General features: G+C 46.4%; 1 protein-coding gene across 2 annotated transcripts in view; it reads left to right on the plus strand.

The window, feature by feature from the left end:
- MAPK15 (mitogen-activated protein kinase 15) overlaps positions 1–17,377 on the plus strand; it is a 396,607-nt gene extending 379,230 nt beyond the window's left edge. Inside the window, exon 16 of one of the 2 annotated variants that reach the window (XM_069621971.1) lies at positions 16,606–17,377. In XM_069621971.1, coding sequence (XP_069478072.1) covers positions 16,606–16,812 — 207 coding nt within the window. In that variant the 3' untranslated portion in view covers positions 16,813–17,377. The remainder of the gene's footprint in view (positions 1–16,605) is intronic. The other variant, XM_069621972.1, reaches the window with a different exon arrangement.
- Positions 17,378–21,136: the final 3,759 nt, after the last annotated feature.

Below are 21,136 nucleotides of genomic sequence, written 5' to 3' on the forward strand. Positions count from 1 at the left end.
CCACGTCTGGTTGCCCCCAGGAGACCTAGGGTTACCAATCCCAGGTTCCTTAACAAATAATTTTACAAAGGTAGCGGGCGCCCCTCTCTCGCAAGAACAGACATGATAACCTGTTCAGTGGTTATTAACCACTTGAGAGTTCGCAGCCACTGCTTTTACTCACTTTGCCTTTCACAGATGGGAAATATCCATTTGCATATCAGTCTTTGTCCTGCCCAGGGGCAGTCCAGCACCGAAATACAATGGCAATTCCAATCTGAACGAGAGTACCACCAGCAACCCCATACACGTGTTTCACCCTTGTTGGGGATCATCAGTGAGGTGAAGCTGATGCCTCTCTAAGCACAGTGAGAGGGAGACCACGTCTGGTTGCCCCCAGGAGACCTAGGGTTACCAATCCCAGGTTCCTTAACAAATAATTTTACAAAGGTAGTGGGCGCCCCTCTCTCGCAAGAACAGACATGATAACCTGTTCAGTGGTTATTAACCACTTGAGAGTTCGCAGCCACTGCTTTTACTCACTTTGCCTTTCACAGATGGGAAATATCCATTTGCATATCAGTCTTTGTCCTGCCCAGGGGCAGTCCAGCACCGAAATACAATGGCAATTCCAATCTGAACGAGAGTACCACCAGCAACCCCATACACGTGTTTCACCCTTGTTGGGGATCATCAGTGAGGTGAAGCTGATGCCTCTCTAAGCACAGTGAGAGGGAGACCACGTCTGGTTGCCCCCAGGAGACCTAGGGTTACCAATCCCAGGTTCCTTAACAAATAATTTTACAAAGGTAGCGGGCGCCCCTCTCTCGTAAGAACAGACATGATAACCTGTTCAGTGGTTATTAACCACTTGAGAGTTCGCAGCCACTGCTTTTACTCACTTTGCCTTTCACAGATGGGAAATATCCATTTGCATATCAGTCTTTGTCCTGCCCTGGGGCAGTCCAGCACCGAAATACAATGGCAATTCCAATCTGAACGAGAGTACCACCAGCAACCCCATACACGTGTTTCACCCTTGTTGGGGATCATCAGTGAGGTGAAGCTGATGCCTCTCTAAGCACAGTGAGAGGGAGACCACGTCTGGTTGCCCCCAGGAGACCTAGGGTTACCAATCCCAGGTTCCTTAACAAATAATTTTACAAAGGTAGCGGGCGCCCCTCTCTCGCAAGAACAGACATGATAACCTGTTCAGTGGTTATTAACCACTTGAGAGTTCGCAGCCACTGCTTTTACTCACTTTGCCTTTCACAGATGGGAAATATCCATTTGCATATCAGTCTTTGTCCTGCCCAGGGGCAGTCCAGCACCGAAATACAATGGCAATTCCAATCTGAACGAGAGTACCACCAGCAACCCCATACACGTGTTTCACCCTTGTTGGGGATCATCAGTGAGGTGAAGCTGATGCCTCTCTAAGCACAGTGAGAGGGAGACCACGTCTGGTTGCCCCCAGGAGACCTAGGGTTACCAATCCCAGGTTCCTTAACAAATAATTTTACAAAGGTAGCGGGCGCCCCTCTCTCGCAAGAACAGACATGATAACCTGTTCAGTGGTTATTCACCCTTGTTGGGGATCATCAGTGAGGTGAAGCTGATGCCTCTCTAAGCACAGTGAGAGGGAGATCACGTCTGGTTGCTTCACCTCACTGATGATTATTATTACAAGTACAGTATTTAGTTATATGCATATATATTTGCAGTAAGTGAGGTAGAGTTAGGATTGGTGGAGAACATAGAAAGTAACCCGCCACTTGTTCGTGACGGTGGTGGCACATGTGGGGCCTAGACATGCACACATGACATGCGCCTTTCCGTGCATCCTTCACATGGGCCCTCTGTATGGTTACATTCGTTTTCTTGTGTCCTCTAGCAGCATTAGTTCAGTTATGGCACGAGCCCATGGGGTGTAAGTTTCCCAGTAATACACGTAACAAACAGATTCCTGGTGCGTTCCTTTATTATTAGCATCCAACTGCAATGGTATAGGCTCACCATCGCTTATATCATGGGAGCATGATTTCTTGTAATTATACATTCTACAGGCTTTTGTAATATAAAGGATTTTGTGGAAGAAAGCATCCTTTGCAAGTAGTCTCAACATTAATATACAAAGATTGTCTGTCATCTAATGACTATTTTACTGTTCTTTTCATTGCCTAGGCCTGCTGGCCGGGTCATGCTGGGAGCGATGATACACTGCGGGAGGTGAACTGTTACAATGTTAGTGTATTACACTAGCTCATGTCCGTCTTGTTCGTGGGAACGTGCTCGCAGCGGATCTGCCAGGGTGCTGCGGCAACAAGGATGACTGAAACCCTCCAAGGGTGGGGGCCGCACTACAGTGCGCTGAGCTCACACCATCTTTACCAGACAAAATGGTTTCTAGGCCTAGCTAAATTTTAATACGTGCGGGCAATGTCTTCAGTGGGTGAACCCTCCACCACCTGGGCCCGGGTGGCATGAGGGGACGCCCAAGAGAGCCATAGTCCTCACCTGGGGAGAAAGCGTAGGCGAGGGGGGGTCTTCTTGGACCAGTCCTCCCCTACATTTCCCCCCTTTCGTTACTAAAGTAACAAATTCTTTAAATCTTCTATCCTCCTACATTCTGCCTCGTCCATCACCGCCTCATCCCATGCAGGAGTTCCTTTGATGGGCATCCATGCTCTGCACACCCCCCTTAAGCTCTCACCTCTCCGGGCGTATTAATCTGGGGTACACATTAGATATATGCACCCACCATCTCCTTCTAAATCTACCCAAACTTCCTCATACCATTCTAGTATACGGGGCTCTTTGATGGTGGTGTGCCACAACTTATCTACAATATCTTTATCATGGTATATAGGCACCAGTTGGTACCTGGGCGAGTTATCTATCCCTGTTTGTACTTGTGCTTCTTGCATCGTTTTTATTGTACCGTGTGAGTTGCCCATTGTCACCATCATCATTGCACCATTTGGTACTGCGTTAGCACAAACTCGAAGACCCACCTGGCACAGGCAAAAAAGTAAAAGGAGGAACACAACAGCTGGTATTAAAAATTTCACAGTTGTTCCAAGCCATGAGGGAACCCAGGAGAAGATGTTGTCGAACCATGTACTCTCTTCTGCTCCACCTTCCATTTTCATTTTTTCTCCTAGGTTGTGGACTGCTTCGATCACATGGGACAGGGAGCCATTCTCTGCGTCTTCAGAAGGTACGAAAGTGCAGCAGGCACTTCCTATTTTTCGGCAAACACCACCGTCCATCGCCGTCAACAGGTCCAGGACATACCTGTTTTCCATGGTCATTAGTCGTAAAGCTCTTAGTTCCACTTTGATTATATTGAATCCTTCTTCAGTGTCGTTTGCCAGCTGAATTAGTTCCCAGCGTGTTATCTGGAGCCATTTTGCGTTTGCCCTTGCTTGGACACTTGAGACGAGTGAGGCAAAAAATGTTTCTGCTGAGCTGAATAATCGATACTTGTCTGGGATCTGAGCCAATAGTTCTGATGATGCCTTTGATATGTAATTTGATGCTCGTCTGTTACGGGTCAGCACTTCTCCCTTGCTTCCAGAAGACAGGACATATATTTGTGTCTCTGCAGTTGGTTGAGCCACACTCTGCATGCGTTCCTGTGTCCCATCGATGTGGCTTTCTGGTATCACCATTAGGGCTGAATGCAGAGTGGCCATTGAGCAGCTGCCACTCCATGACTGGGGGAGGTGTAGGTATGCCTGGTTGCCGCACACCCAGTACGTGTCCATCAGGGCCGCTGTCCCTTTCCTTAGGTCTGGGATGGCGAGGGTCTTGTTGCAGTTCTTGTTTGTTCCCATGGGGGTTCTCCCTTCTCCTTTAAAGCACAGTTTATAGTCCATTTCGCTCTGTAGTTTGAACGGCTTTTCAATGGCAGTTACCCAAGTTAGTTTTGAAATGTGTTCTTTCCATACTGGTGTACATGTTTCCTCTATCCACTGCAATTTATCCGGTGCCACACCTCTTAGTGCTTCCGCTTTGCACAGTACTTCTTCATCCTTCCGCTTGTTGTCAGAAAAAAGTGTCCCTTCTATCACAAAAAATGGTTCTTTCAAACATACCACTCCTGCCGTTTTTGGGTAACACGTTTTCTCGTTCTGCAGCATTTGAAAAGTCACTTCGTGTGCCTGGAAGGTGTTCTTAATCCTGCATAGCGTGAGATGAAGGAGACATTGGGCATCCACAATAGGCAACTCTTTGGGTAACAACACTTTGGGTGTACCTGATGCATGGGGGATGAGGGAACAGACATAACAGCTCTCGTTTGTTGTCTGTTTAGCTGTGGCACTCATGTCTGCATACCACTTATTTGTTTGATGGGGGTGTCGTGGGTCTTCCATCTTATCTAGACCTAGCCCATAGTACTCATCATACTTCCTCCTCCCTGCTTCTCTCTTTCGTCTGTTGTTCTTGTTACTCATGTACTTCCCAACCCCCAGGACAGTGGACAAACTAGACCCCCCTTTCTCATTCCCGCCCCCCTTGGCCCATTCATCATATAATATTTCGTGCATTGCTAGTAGCTTTTCGTCTTCTTTCCTGACGTTATCTGGCAGATTGTTTTTTGGGATGGGGGCAAGCTGGCTGGTGGGGGTGTTATACAACCATGATATGGCAGACGGGTTTCGGTCATTGAGACTGTGGGCATTGTAATTGGATACCCCTGGTGGAGACACTGTGTTGCTCTGCATTCCACCATGTGGCTTTTCTCTTTGTGAGGTCACAACACTGGATGGTGTGGTATGATACCCCCACACAAGTTTAGTTCCGTCCCATATCAAAAAATCACCTTCCCTGGTATTGACACCTGCAGTTGCATTGGGCCCGGTGGTACTGTTAATTGGTCCAGTAGTGTTGTTACTCCCTCCCCCCTCGTACATCTCGATAGAAAAAAAACAATGTGATGCATACTGATAATCCACACTCATACGAATATCTACATCTCTCATATACTAATTCTCTCATTCTACTAATTCTATCCGTTGCAGGCTGCCCGTTAGATGCCATGGAAGCTCCTGTTTGAGATATAAAAGTGCATTAAGTGCATGCATGTAAACGTTTTGCTGGCACCATCTGTGCCAGTACATTTGACGGGGAATGGAAGCGGGTGGGGATGCGGGGGAGGGGTATTCACAGACAAGGGTATAAACAAGCTATAATATTATTATTTCATTAATTACATACCACTCAACAAGATAAAAAAAAGAAAGCACACACAAAATTTTTTTTTTTTTTTTTTTTTTGGAATATCCTTGTCAGTCATTATTCCATTCTAGTCCAGTGCTGACACACACACACGCAAGTTGATATTTAGACATCCTACTCATTTGCATCGTTTGCTGTTGTCTGTGCCTCCTCATTTATCTCCTCTTGTACATTGCTGTATGCTTTTCGTACGTCGGTCAAATGCACCCAGTACCTCAAGCCCTTCACCTTCACTGCCGTGGGTGTGCAGAATATTACTTCGTATGGGCCATGGAATCGTGGTGCATTCCACCGACGCACAAAGCTTCTAACATAAATTGAGTCACCTGGCATCAGCTGTAGCTGTTGCTCTGGCTCCGTGACAGATCCTGTTACGTTTCACTCTTCTCTAGTGAAGGGTGGGGAGAGTTGTTTTGATATGGCGCGCGCTGCTCTTGTCAATTTTCGTAAATAGTCTGTAAACTCGTCTCCCAATATTGCGGCACTTCTGTGAGCATCTGAGTGTTCGCGCAGTGGAGAGTGTGCTGTATTCATTCTCCTCCCAGTCACGATCTCGTGCGGGGACAAATGGTGGTCTTTGCTTGGCTGATTTCTTAATTCAAATAGTGCCAGGGGTAGACAGTAAATCCAATTTTTCTTCAATGAGAAGCATAGTTTTGATAACCTGCCCTTTAACAGGCCGTTCATCTTTTCCACTACGCCATTACTTTGGGGATGATAAATCGAACACAATTTATGTTTTATACCCAGTAATGAGGTCACTTCCTTGAAAAGTTCATTCACAAAGTGAGAGCCGTTGTCTGAGCGAATCACGTCACAAATTCCCCAGCGCGGGAACACTTCCCTTACTAGGAACTTGGCGGCGCTCTTGGCATCAGGTCGCGCACATGGTCCCGCTTCCACCCACCTTGAAAATGGGCACACAACCACGATCATGTACCGCGCGCCATTACACCTTTCCCCCATGTCTGCATAATCTATATGCAGTTCTCTGAAGGGGCCAATGGGTTTTGGAATTGTTCCCCGGAGTGTGCGTAATGTCATTCCCGAGTTATATATTTGGCATGTTGTACATTCCAGTGCTAATCGAGACACATGCTCCTGGAGACAGGGCACAAACCATTCTTCCTGTATTTCTGCTGCGATGTGTTGTTTGGTATTATGTGCAGGGAAGTGTAGCTGTTGAAATGCAACTTCTAGTAACTGTAGTGGCATTACCACTTTCCCTGAGTTATTTTGCCGCCATAATAGGTCTGTTCCTGATTGGCAGCATCCCCGTTTTGTCCACGTCAATTTTTCTTCTGCACTAGCTCCTTCCTGCAATTCTAGTATTTGTGATAAGGACATCATGTTGTACCCTTCTGACAGTTCTTCGGTTGTTGTGTTCCTGATCATGAACTCACCTGTGTCGTATTTCTGAAAATAGGAAGCCTCCTTGGCGGCAGCGTCCGCTGCCGCGTTCCCTAAAGACACAACGTCTGTGTTGGATGTATGGGCCTGGCACTTCACTATTGCTATAGCAGTAGGGTTTTGTAGGGCCTCAATTAATTCTTTTAACAATTCTGCATGCTGCACTGGTGTTCCGTCTGCCCGTCTGAATCCCCTACGGCCCCATCTTGCTAGACCTCCATGTACTGTTGTTGTCATGTAAGCTGAGTCTGTGTATATTGTTACTGCACAGCCCTTTGCTGCGTGTAGCGCTTCTATGAGCGCAATCAGTTCTGCTGCCTGTGCAGAGTAATGCGACGGGAGGCGGTACTGTACTAGTGTTTCAAACTCACCTTCCTCTAATCTCACTACCGCCATGCCAACGTGTTTTTCTCCCGTGTCCATATCAATTGATGCGGACCCATCCACAAAGTACACTTCCCCCTCGCTGAGAGCGTTTTCACACACCACTGTGTCCTCCCCTCCTTCTCCTGTGTGGGTTGCGCAGTCGTGATTTTGCATATCCTCTAATGTGCACGCTTCTGTAATGAATGTGGCGGGGTTCACTGTTTTACATCTCACTATATGGATGTTGGCGCTGGACAATATAATCTCGTATGCTGTTGCCCGCTGTGTGGTCAGTGTGCTTTTTGATCTTTCAAGTATTGCAAATAATGAGTGTTCCACAAACAATGTCACAGGGCACCCCATTACTATTGTGGCACTTTTCTCAATCGCGAATGCGGCTGCTGCGAGCGATTGTTCGCACGCGAAATGACCCTGCATCACGGCATCCAAAGTACCACTATAGTAAGCCACGGGCTTGTGTCCTAAGGATGTTTTTTGTGTCAGTACCGCTGTCATAAGTGTTCCTTTGCAATGGGAAAATAGGTAGAATTCGCGTCCATAATCAGGGTTTGCTAGTACTGGAGCGCTTGAAATTAGCTCTTTCAGTGATTGAAACGACATGCTCATTTCTTCTGACCATTTTATTTTTTCATTCTCCTGTTGTGCTTCTTTGAGTGCTTGTAGGAGGGGCCTGGTGTATGCTGCATAATCTAGTATCCATGCTCGGCAATAATTGCACATCCCCAAGAATTTCTGCATATCTTAGACTGTTGTGGGTTCTCCTACTGATCTTATTGCCTCTACCCTGTCGGGAATTATTCTTTTTCCATCTTTTGATATGAGCTGTCCCAGGTATAGGACCTCAGTCAGGCATACTGTAGCTTCTCCTTGTCTACCTTGTATCCTTTGTTGGCTAGTAAAGTCAGGAGCGTTGTTGAATCTTTTCTACATGTTGCTTCGTCTTGTGCACACACCAATAAATCATCCACGTACTGAATAATCGTACTCTCTACTGATAGGTTTCCCAAGTCTTCATGCAATATGCGGTTGAATATGCTCGGGCTCTCACAGTATCCCTGTGGCAGTCTGCAGTGTTCATATCTTTTTCCCCCCAGTGTGAACGCTGTAAGGTACCTACTCTCATCAGCCAGGGGTATTGAGAAAAATGCGTTTTTCAAATCCACTACTGTAAAATGTGATGCTGCTTTTGGGATACTGCATAGTATTGATGCAGGGTTCGGGACTAGAGGGAACTCTTTCTGTATTACATCATTGAGGGGGCGTAAGTCCTGTATCATCCTCCAAGATCCCCCTTTCGCTTTTTTGATTGGATAAATACATGTGTTACATGGGGAGTTTGAAGGCACTATTATCCCTTGTACTAGTAGTGCATTTATCGTTTCTTTTATCCCTTCTTCAGCCTCACGGGACAATGGATACTGTTTGACTCGGGGTAAGATAGCTCCTTGTTTTAGTTTTATTATCACAGGTTGTACTCCATGCAACAGCCCTACATCATGGGGGCCTGTTGTCCATAAATTGTTTGGTACTATCCTCATGTCGTCATCAAAAAATGACGGTGGTGTTCCTACCACTGCCATCAATTGGACGGGGATCTCTCTGGCTTGGATCAAAATGTCACAGGGCATCGCTATTTCCATTACTATCTCACCATCTGCTTCTGTGTCTGAAAAGAGATCCTCATCTGTTACCTCGCGTAGGGCGAGGTTGGCGTTTGTACACAGCACTGTGCGCCACTCACATCCTTCTCTGTCCATTCCAATCACAGCGATCCGTTTCGTTGATACCTGCACAGCGTGCAAATCCAACGACACCACTGATCCTGGTGATGCGTTTGGACACACTATGGGGCGGAAGAGGAACTCTGCTGGAATCCTCCAATCCATGCTTTTTAGCTTTGGAACTATAAGGGCCAAAGTCTTTAGCCCTTCAATAAACATCTCTTCATTCTGTGGCAGCCCTCGTATTTCCTGTGTGGTTGTGTAGGCTTACACTACCAACATTGCACGCAAGGGGCATATCCCGGGTGTAGAACACACTATTCCTCCTTCGGTAAATGATATGGTCATGTTAAGTTTACTCATAAGGTCCCTCCCCAGCAAATTTATCGGGGACTGTTCATAATACAGTAAGGGTGCCTTTACAGTCTTGCCCCCTACGGTTACATCCAAAACTTCTGTGTAAGGAACTTCAATTACAGCCCCAGAGAACCCCTGCGTCTCTAACTTCCTGTTAGATAACGGGAACCGGCCCTCCCTGACACATGATTTCTCCGCTCCCGAATCAACCATGAATACAAACTGCCTGTCTCCTATCTGCGCCCCTACCAATGGTTCCTCTGCTGCACTGTGGGTGGTAGATAGAACTGGACACGCAAGTGTTCTCTGTGGGCTGTCCTATGCGGGGTGTCTCATCGCCCCCCCTTCATTGAATATGTTACCTGAGACCACTGACATGCCGTTGTAAGGTGCTGGTGCGGGGGCCCCGTTTGCTGCTGTCGCGAAAGGGTTGCCTGGTGTATATTGCATGCTGTCGTTGTTTTGCATGTTTTGTGGGTGGTTCTGTGTTCTATACTGGGGTCCCTGTTGCTGGCTGGCATTACCTTGGCTTGGGTTTCTTAGTTGTTGTTGTCCCATTGGGAGGCCATATGGGCTTCCCGGGTGGGGATGGCCATATTGTTCTACCTCTTGGAACCCGTTATTGGGTCTGCTTCTGCACTCTCTAGAATAGTGCCCCCATCACCCGCAGTTCCAACAACTTCCTTGTGCACCTCTAGGGCCCTGCCATCCATTTCCTCCCATTCCCCCATACCCCGTTCCGCCTCCTCTTCGGCCCCGGTACCCACCTCGTCCCCCTCGAGGGGCCCACTCTTGCCACTGCGGACCTCCACCTTGCTCTTGCTCATTCCACTGCCGCTGTCCTGCTCCCGCCCAATTAGCTGCCATCCTTCCTTGTATTGCTATCAGCCCCTCCTCCTCATCGTCTCCCTCCCTGCTGTGTGGGAGGGCGGCTACTGCCGCTGCGACCTTCACCAATTTTGTCTGTACTAACTTTGCTTCGTCTGCCAATCTTTTCTGAGCTACCTCCCTCTCCCTTTCCTTTATTCGTTTACAATGGTGTACTATTATGCTCTGAATTTCTGGCCATCCCTTTGCTTCAATACCTGCTATCTTGTCGAGCGCTTTCTGCACTTCCTTTGGTAGCCCTCTTTTTATAATGAAGTAAAATAAAGAGGTCGATTGATACCAAGGCGTGCCCGTTTCCGCTCTCCACATCTCTTGGACCCGAAAAATGTAATCCATAGCCTCCTCCCCGTCATTCATTGTACACTGCATCACGGACTGTAAATCAGGTGTATCTGGAAATGTTTCGCGTAAGGCGTCCCACACCCTAGCCCGCACTGTGTTAAAGGAGGCCCCATCATGGCGGTCGCAATCTAACGTTACTCCCGGGAAACCGGCTTTAACCCATACTCTTTCAGCCTGATCGCCCACCGCTGATACGAGCAGACTTTTCACATCTCCTACAGCTAGGGGTACCCCAGCAGTATGTTTTTCAAAGGCGTATATCCACTTACTTGCCCCTCCTGATAACGGGGGCAATAGCTTTAATAAGTTGGCTTTGTCCATTTGTGCCCATGGGATATAGTTAGGTCTCCCTCCTCCTCTGTGTATCAACGGGAGCTGTAGCTTTCCTTTCGTTATGGCACCCGGACCCGATGTGGGTGCTGATGTCTCTAGTGATGCCATTTTCCCCACTCTGTTCCTTAGTCGTCCCGACCACTCATCGTCCAGTGTTCTCACTGAACATGTGCCATCCCCCCCTTCGCTTCCCCCTCCCATAGCCATGCTCAACCTGTCACTTTCTTCTAACTCGTCCCTTATATCGCATAGTAATTCCTCTCTATCCCCCATAGGCCTTTCATCATTGTCAGGATCTCCCTCACGTGTCTCTATTTCAATTATTCGGGTTGGTTCTTCCTCAATTCTGAACAGTATCTCACCTTTCTTCCACCCCTCTACAGGTCTTCTTGTCTCGCCTGGCGCTCTAGACGTGCGCCCTGATCTAGTCGCATTAAGTGCTGTTTGTCCGCACATGTCTTTTATCCTTGAGAGCTCATCTTTTGCTATTGAGAGTCTTGACTGTAAATCATCTGTGAGTTTCTCTATGTCCACCCTTTGTGTACTCGCCTGGCCTCGCTCCCTTGTACTTTCATATGGTGGGGGTGCAGTGGGCCGGTGGGGTGTAGTAGTTGTCGGGGGAGGTACATACGTTGGATCACTGTATCCTTCTGCGGGTACAGGCTTTTTTAATATCGGGTACAAACTTATGACCTCTATTGGTGGCGCTACACTTGACAATTCTTTGATATCTTTCTGTATCATCAGTGGATTGTCTGTAGTGGATGGGAGATCAGGATTCAATGCTGGTGCTTTAGGCGGTGGTATTTCTTCAAACAACCTCCAGAGATCTATTATTTCCCTCCTATTTTGCAACTGTTTTCCTTTATACTTCAAGAAAATGCATGTGACCACCATATCCAGAACGCTTTTATCAAATGACCCTCCCTCTGGCCATATCTGGGGTAGCCCCTCTCCCTTCAACTCAGTTACCCATTGGTCGTGATATTTCTTAATCCGCTCCGCGTACCCTGGAAGACTTTTACAAATATGTGATAAGGGTGTTTCAGCCCCCATCTCTGTGTGCCTGCAACTACAATGTGAATGTAGTATCAATATTATTTTTCGTATTCTACTTCACATTCAATGTTATGCTCGGTTGGGCTCTCCCTCCCTTGGCTGCACAATACAAAACTGACTGTACACAGTTTCTACTTTGTTCTCTTTGGGGGACACATACAAGAGCAACCCATCATTTATTTTGACAATATCAACCCGGAAATCAAAAGGCACCCACTCACGTCACTGTATCAACGTTGCCTTCAAAAAGTTTTATCCGGTCACACTTACCATGACCATTTAACAATTATACATTTATAGCCGTTTTACACATTCGCAACATCAAAGTCGTCCTCCGACACATACGAGGTGCACACACCTCTTGGTAGCATTCAATTCACCATTCGAGCTGCCCTCCCTTTCCTCCCTAGCCGGCTGTCCCTGTCTGTCTTACTTAGATAAATGGATGCGCATATACCTATATTTGTGTTTTTTCACCTGCTCTCCCCCTTCTAGTAGGACCCTTTTTCTCTTACTTTTCTCCCAAGTCCGTGCTAATTCCGTTTTTTATTCCCCCCCTACCCCTAAAGAAAAAGAAAAGAAAGAAGTAATAGCGATCACTAATATATTCTCAGTGCCCCCTTTTGCTGAACACTTTTATCTTGTATTTCACTTCGTCATATATTCCCAGTACTAGTCAATATAGCACTATGCGGCGCCGCCTTCCACCCCCTTTCGGAGCTAGGTTCCCGTCACTTCTATCTCTTATTCACCTCATAGTCCTAATGGCCATATGCAAAGAAAAAGAAAGGAAATTTTAGAATAATCTTTAGTATATCTTCGTACCCCCTTTTCGTTCCCTGTCCTACACTTCTCTCCCCGCTCCCTTTACAATCGCTCACACTCAATACTCACGTCCCCGTCTTGAACCGATAGTCTCCGAAACTGGGTCCGTCCAGGCAGTGTCGCCGTCAGCTCAACAGTCAGCCCCGACTCCGGCGAGCGGTACTCAAAGGGGATTTTTCAACCGGGATCCCGTACCCTTTCTCTATTGAGTGCGCACTTCTTAGTGTACCGGTCGCCGTTGGCGGGCAGCCTCCCGGAGCCGGCTCACCGTGCGTATCCCTTTTCGACCGGAAATTCTCGTGCCAAAAGGGGACGGTTATAACGAGTTTAGGAAGAAATAAAATCACGCTATCGGGGTCACCACTGAAGGCAAGCGTCCCCAAACAGCACGATCCTCCCCGCAATGAGAGACAATGAAGGACTCTCCCAAAATGGGAATAAGGCCAAGACAGAGCGCGGGTGAGCGTAAATGGGAGTTTATCAATCAGAATAGGGCATGCAAAGGACTCTGCAAACTCCGAGAGCGCTCTGTCTGACAATCGCAAAGACAGGCGTATATATTTACAAAAAACGTCATAAGAAACCTACACACTATAGGGGGCACAAGCTCATGGGGATTGGGTGGCGACGACTAACTATAGGTGCTGCTGTGATGTGGTTGGCTTTGGCTGGAAGACGTCACTGGTCAGCCTCGTGGGTTGGGCTGGGCCTGGCAGGGTGGCAGAGTTCATCCAGGCGGTGTTGTGGGGCCATCGCGGCCAGTGGCAGAGACGAATGTCTTCTCCTGACTTATTAGCCCTAGGCCATGCACACCGCAGTCATTCTGACATTTTGATATTATCTTCTTTAGTAAATCTTTCAATAGGTTATACAACAGGTTAGTGCAACACAGGAGGAATGCACCTTGTGAGGGGACTGGAGGTAATACGTCAGGGCATGGTTATCAGTGTCCTGTTGACCGGGGCCATAGGTCGAGGGGCTAAGCTTCAGGGCCTGGGACGGGCGGTACATGTCTTTCTGCCTTGTTAGAAGTTGTTATGGATGTTCCGCTGTGTGTTGTCAAGAGTGTTGGGTGTCCTGATTGCACAGGGCCATAAGCCTGAGATGGTTCGGTGGGTTGTAAGGTTTACGAGGGGGCGCGTGTGTTCAGGCAGAGGTTTACTGCCGTGCTGTAAATAATGCAGGTGGCGGGTGGTGGCCTTGGGTGCTATAGAGGGGGTTTCAAGTCTTTGAAGCGGCTCCAGTCTGGTTGGGGGAGGTAACGCAGCGCGGCGCGGTCTCTGCTCTCATGCCTTGGCAGCCTTCGCAGGGTGGGAGGGGGAATGGCCTTGCACGTATTTCACAAAGGTATCTCCCTCGTGTGTTGCCGATTTAGGTAAAAACATCACAAACATTTGAACACTCTATAATACTTATTCAAAACAATACAAAACATGCATTTAACCTTTGCTGGATGTGTCTCGATTATACCCAGTCTGAGCACCTTATTCATACATTATGTTTTAACAAGTACAGTTTTTAGTTATATGCATATATATTTGCAGTAAGTGAGGTAGAGTTAGGATTGGTGGAGAACATAGAAAGTAACCCGCCACTTGTTCGTGACGGTGGTGGCACATGTGGAGCCTAGACATGCACCATGACATGCGCCTTTCCGTGCATCCTTCACATGGGCCCTCTGTATGGTTACATTCGTTTTCTTGTGTCCTCTAGCAGCATTAGTTCAGTTATGGCGCGAGCCCATGGGGTGTAAGTTTCCCAGTAATACACGTAACAAACAGATTCCTGGTGCGTTCCTTTATTATTAGCATCCAACTGCAATGGTATATGCTCACCATCGCTTATATCATGGGAGCATGATTTCTTGTAATTATACATTCTACAGGCTTTTGTAATATAAAGGATTTTGTGGAAGAAAGCATCCTTTGCAAGTAGTCTCAACATTAATATACAAAGATTGTCTGTCATCTAATGACTATTTTACTGTTCTTTTCATTGCCTAGGCCTGCTGGCCGGGTCATGCTGGGAGCGATGATACACTGCGGGAGGTGAACTGTTACAATGTTAGTGTATTACACTAGCTCATGTCCGTCTTGTTCGTGGGAACGTGCTCGCAGCGGATCTGCCAGGGTGCTGCGGCAACAAGGATGACTGAAACCCTCCAAGGGTGGGGGCCGCACTACAGTGCGCTGAGCTCACACCATCTTTACCAGACAAAATGGTTTCTAGGCCTAGCTAAATTGTAATACATGTGGGCAATTAATACGTGCGGGCAATGTCTTCAGTGGGTGAACCCTCCACCACCTGGGCCCGGGTGGCATGAGGGGACGCCCAAGAGAGCCATAGTCCTCACCTGGGGAGAAAGCGTAGGCGAGGGGGGGTCTTCTTGGACCAGTCCTCCCCTACAGTCTTCACCACAGGCTCCTCTTGCTCAGGGTCTTGGTTCCAGTGGACAAGCTCATGACCGGCTGCAGGACTCGCACTCTTATCCAAAATTTGGGGTGGGGCTTCCCCAGCGCACCAATGTCAAGTACCTGCAACATTCAAACAGGTTAATAACTGTCCAGTCATGGGCATTCACAGCCCCTCATCCCTTCCACTGGTAGCCTAATGGGCTAACCAATGACTCCAGAATAAATGAGTCAAGCAAGTTTAATGAAGATCAAAAGGCTTTACTTGCCCCCAAAGTCAGAATAGCGTTCAAGACATAGACGATTGGGGGTTCCATTGTTGTCAATGGAAGGAAAGTTGTAGAAAGATGCATCTTTTCTAGCACAGGCCATTACAAGAACGGTTACCAGCACATTCCATGATACGCAAGGCAATTACTTGCCCCTTGTTTGCCAAAATCCCCTTCAGAGGAATGTGCACATGCTTATCTGACATTACTCTGCATTTAGTGGCACGTGACGCTGCGCAAGGCGGCTGAACAGCGCTGAGAAATCAGTTTGTTGGATGGTCTCCCCCGCATTTCTGAACAAAAAAACAAACATAAAAAATTCATCCAAATCGGAAAAGGTCAATTCTTTTTTCGAACAAATAGACCTAAAGCGGTGTTCCCAGCCTTAGAGGTGGGAATATACAAACATACAGGAATCTTTAAAAAACACAAATACTTGACTGCTATGCTGACAGGTAAATAACCTAATTATCTTCAGCTCTGCACCTGCCCCAGTGTACGCCACCCTTAAGACATATATTACTTTTAGGCGAACATCCCACACTGAGGGCATCGGGATCATATTAGCCCATACCATATGTACCAGACAAATTCTCAGACACCTTTTATTGTTTTTTTGCATTTCTCCTTTCTCGTATTATCTTCCTTCCTTTTCTTTCCCTGTCCTGTCTTGTAGATCCTTGAGGTTGGAACTACCCAATGATTTGGGGTACCATGAGTTAATGGACACAGTAGCTTTTTAGGAACTCACTCCTGTGCCCCACATGAGATGGATTTACACGTTATCGTCACCCATATATCACTTATCCAGATACGTTTGTAAGGACAACCACATCATACCGGAAAAATATTCATTAAAACAATTACATTTTATTAGGTTTTATTTAGAGTGTGTACATGTCGCAGTATGTGTTAACATCTCAGTCGTCAGTGTGATTTTGGTAACAGAATGTTCAGGTAGTCTGAATTTTAGATCCCCCATAGACTGTTGTGAAGTATGTTGGTTTTGTAGCTGTTTCTGCTCCTTTCCTGTACAAATGAAATCTGAAAATTTGCCCCAAGAGATATTGTACTTCAGGTAACTGAAATCTAGCAGTGCAGATCTCATTCACCCACTGCTTTTCAAAAGCTGAGGGTTTGCTGTACAGACAGGGTTAAGCAGTGTCTGACCCAGCCATGCTTTTTTCAGTGTAAGCATTAAATACATATGGCAAACACCATTTTGATTTACTGGCGTAGGTTTTTAGACTAAACTGGTTAATTGCTAGTGTCGATGAACTCATGCTACAAACTGACTGCTACATAAATAGCATGGCCAGCAGACTTCAGTAATTCCAGTGTGGTATCTTCTGTCCCTAATCCACTGCTTTGTCTTTGCAGAATCAGAGAACGCCTTCCTTCCCAAATAGAGAGGTCCGCCCTGTTCAAAAGTTCAGTAGGAAAATGTTCCAGGCCACCTCAAACGTGGGCGCTGCAGGAGATCCCAAAGCTGCACTGCAGAGTTACTCCCAGGCTTACGGAACCATCAGCAAAACCGCACTCCAAAATCTTTCACTTCAGAGCAACTCCCAACAGGGCGGACAGTGAGGGATTAGCATGTCAGCATACAACGTAGCAGCACTGTCTAACAGCGCTACCAGAACGTGCCACCCATGGACGGGCCCATGCCATCAATATACTAAAGGCACTTCATCAGTTCTATATCCACTGGGATGTTGGGCATGGCAGCCCTCAGCTGGGCATTGGACATTGGCATCTGTGACCAGTATCTACATCACTCTGTGTCTGGATTACTGAATCGTGAATATGCATCTGTTACCACAAAGTCTCCTGATGATGTTCTAACACGGGCACATGTATACTCACCCAGGTCACAGCCATGCCAGACCATCTCCCAGGGCCCTAATGCTGGGCCAGTCTGGTCATATGTCATTACTCGGAGGTGGGGAGGTGGGGACATGCTTCTTCACGTTTCATACTTTTCTGGATCTAGGATCACATTTACATGGACTTGATGTTACAAGACACAATGATGGGACATTGAGTGTAAATTGCAGCAGAGACTCCTGTTACAGGTTTCAGGGAATATGTTTCAATCCTATTGTTCATGCAAAGTTGTAGCTTCTCACATTAAAGAAGTTTTTTTTTTTTATCCTGGTTTATGAATGAATGGTGAGCTATTTATTGATTGAAGTACAAAGAACATTCTAATTCTGAATAGAAAACGTCACTTAAGAGCCAACATTTTGTCCAGCCTCCATTTAATCCAGTGATGCATGTTGTCCCACACCAATGGCACAATCACATTTCTTATCTGCGCAGCTGGTCCTTCATCCTCTGCAGCGTTCGATTAAGTGCTGCCGTAGTTAGTCAAGTTCTGCAGAGGGCTACAAGCTTGGCACTCGGGAATACAGAACAAGGAAACATGGACAACAAGACCCAGCTGTGCCCAAAGTAAGACCTCTTCCTCTTTTGCTTGGACCTGCCCAATGGCTTCCGTTGGGCCAGATTATCATGAAGGATGTTTGTGTCCTGGGCACAAGCAAAGTTGGAGCCTCCTACTGATTTGATTTCCTAAGGTGTTTCTGATGTAGGCCAGGAGTTTTGAGAAAAAGAACCTTTGAAATAATGGTGTTTTTTTTGGAATATAATTCTCCCGAAGACATCTGTGGGGATGGGCCTTTAATCACCTTAACCCAAAATAGACCCAACACTTTAGAAGTGAGTACACAGTTGTAGATAAAGCAAGTTTATGGTACAAAGCTCCGGGAGCAGTAAAGTGGTGTTGCAGGATCAGACTAACCCAAGTCTCAACAAAACAGCATCAGCTGGCATTTTATATATTTTTTGCAACAATTAAAACCCTGCCAGATACTTTATTACAAACCACCCACAAATATGATTGGACAAAATCTCTTCAAAGGAATCACATCTTTTTTCAATTTTCATTGGCCAGTCTTATCTTGATTATTATCTTCAGAACATATTCAAAACACATCTCTTCTTGGGATCCGTCCGTAGTAGGGCATGACAGCGGTACATGGTTCAACATTGGTATTGAAAACATAATTCATTGCTAGCAGTAACTGGCCGAAGGCCCAAGTGTGATTGCACATGGTCCGGTTACGTTTTTTAGTAAATAGAGAAAGGTCTGAATGAACAGGATTGAACTACTGATTGCCATTTCAATTCCCCAGACTCCTGGCGCCTCTAAAAGACCTACTAATTTAGCCTCTGAGGACCTGTTAAAGCACTTAACCACCGGATACCCTGGCCTCTAGCCTCATATTCATCACCACCAATCAAATGACTAACCCCCTCGAACAATTTCAAAACAAAGAACAAGATAACATATGTTCCCTTGTGGTACTGTAAACCTTGTCCTGTTTGTACGATGACCTTCTTACTAGCTAACTCATTCTTCTTTACATCAGGAATGTCTCTGCTACTTAAAATTCATGTGCAGCAGCTAACCATGGAGCAAGCATACCATTGTGTGGATTGTGTTTGTGTTGCATTTGCAGTTTTAATATTGCGTCTTTCTTTGTACGTGAAGATCTAATATGTATACATTCTAAATAATTTGAACACTAAAAAGTAACATATCCCATCCATAATTGACTCAATTCGATACATATAGATTTACAACATGGCCCCAGTTTGCTGCCATCCCCCCATCATCAATATGTTGTGCGCAACATGAATCCCTCGTAATAATTGGGATCCTACCTGACCACACGACACAGCCATAGAAATAACATCATGTAATATCTACTAATATTGCATGTATATTACAGCCGTTGGTAGTACCACAAAGCCAAGTGGTATCTGTCGGGTTATTATTTTTTCAAGATATCCTCTGGAGCTACTGACCCCCACAGTCCCTCCAGGGTGCCTCACATTCAACCTGATTTAACCAAATAGCTGAGCCCAGAACCACCCCCAAGGGAAAGGGGAAGTGCATAAAATAACAAACTGATCAGATTCCCGGCTGAGTGGCTCTGGTGGATATCTGCATTCGGGCGGGAAAGAATGGCATGTTTAAGTTATACATTCCTTAACTAACAATCCCCTCTTGCAGTTTCTTATGTTTTACCCACTTTACCTGAATTCCCTCAGCTACTGCCGAGAGGGATCTTTGCTAAAAGTCGCTTTGATATTTAAAGCTTCTTTAACAAGTCTTCTGAGAGCACACCTTTTCAGTACACTGGATGAAGACCAAGCTCTTCGAGGTTCCTGCTATTTGCTCCTTGCTCTTCTGCCCAATAAACTGTAATAACACAAACTGAGATTCCTGTTTCCTGGTTTGATTGTTAAGAACATTGACTAGCACAATCCTTCAGGTTAAACTGTTCAGGAACACATACCGCGCAAAGCATGGAAAAAAGTTTTTGTCAAAATGTAATTTCTTTTTGCTGCATGTGTGTAGAAACGAGGGCGTCCAAACTGGATAGCTTCAGTGGAAGCTCCGTCACCACGAAAGCCGTGCTAGTGTCTCCAGAGAAAATCTTAACACAGAGCTGTTTTCTGCTTCTGTCTGGTCTCCGTGCAAGCTGGGCAAGACTCCAGGGAGATTCTTACTCATAGCTGCCTTCAGCTATTGAAAATGCCACTGCGCATGCCGCACCAGGCCCGTCTTCATTGCAGATGACAAAGCGCTTGGGAGAGCGTTAACTCCTATGCTGCTGGCTGGCAACTGTCAACATTGCTTGTGCGCACTCTCTGACAGTCCAAGCACCGAAAGCTTAACGCTGTGCCTGTAACATAAACGCTGCCTGAGTCTTATGTTAACATTTAAATTACTCTTTTCCGTATTCTGCCACACCCTTACAGTTCAAGCAAACAACATAAAATACGTACAGATCTTCTCACAAACGACATGAGAAGTTTAAAGAAAATCTATTCAAGAATTTAGCTGCAGCCGCGTTCTCCTGCTCTGAAAATCCTCCTTTCTTAACCCTGCTTTAAGCTTCCTAACCTTGATGGTGAAGGGATTCTTGCGCCTAACTTAAGGGAAAAAACATAAACATGACCTACCTCTAGGGAAAAGACTAATGAAAGGCAGTTTAGAATGTTGGGTAAACAGCCTTTTTTCTTACCGGGACCAATCACTGTGCAGAGTCACTTCCTCCATCTTGGCGTGGGACAGTTGCCCTACCCTATAAACAAGAGTTAAGGCAAAGAGATACTTGAAATAAGGTTTCAGAAATAAAAAGACCCAAAAAAATCCCTTCAACGCTTAGGATAGTCAAACTCTGACACCCCTGGACTTGACAGTACCACCCTCTCCACGGCCCTGTCCCAGGGTCTGCACGGAAACCTCCTGTCAAATCTAGCCACCAATTGCGGAGCATATACATCAACTACTGGTGATAACTTATTTATTAGGAGTCTTCTAGGACTCCTGACACATTTGGTGGCCCCAGTGAGATCCTCGGTTCTCTCGGTCAACTGAGGGTTTTCCAGCTGCCCTACCTAGGTGCGCGGGTCCTGCGACCGCAGACCTGATTCACACACAACACGGAGGAGGCCAGGCAGACGATGAGTTCACGAAGGACTGCCTGGTCGAAGTGCCACCCATGTTCAGGGGGGGAGTGAGCCTGCACAGCAGGTTCGGTCCTGAGGGGACTCGAGGATCTATATGACGCGTGAGTGTAACCATGCAAAAAAGCGTTGCATTGTGGTTACATGTCTCACGTGAAACGTAGGATGTAACTTTAGCCTAAATGCTGCATGATTTATCACCGTCTCAACCTCAAAAGGTCCAACCAAATGGGGCCTAAACAAATTCTTCCCCTTGATTCTCAAATCTTTGGAAGATGACCAGACCAAATTTCCAATCTTGTATTCGGGGCAGATCCTTCACTTCCTATCGGCATACCGCTGTAGCATTACTTCTTTGTAAACTTTC

This window comes from Ambystoma mexicanum, chromosome 5q, assembly GCF_040938575.1.
Source record: "Ambystoma mexicanum isolate Mex_15411 chromosome 5q, UKY_AmexF1_1, whole genome shotgun sequence".
In the NCBI taxonomy this organism is placed as follows: domain Eukaryota; kingdom Metazoa; phylum Chordata; class Amphibia; order Caudata; family Ambystomatidae; genus Ambystoma; species Ambystoma mexicanum.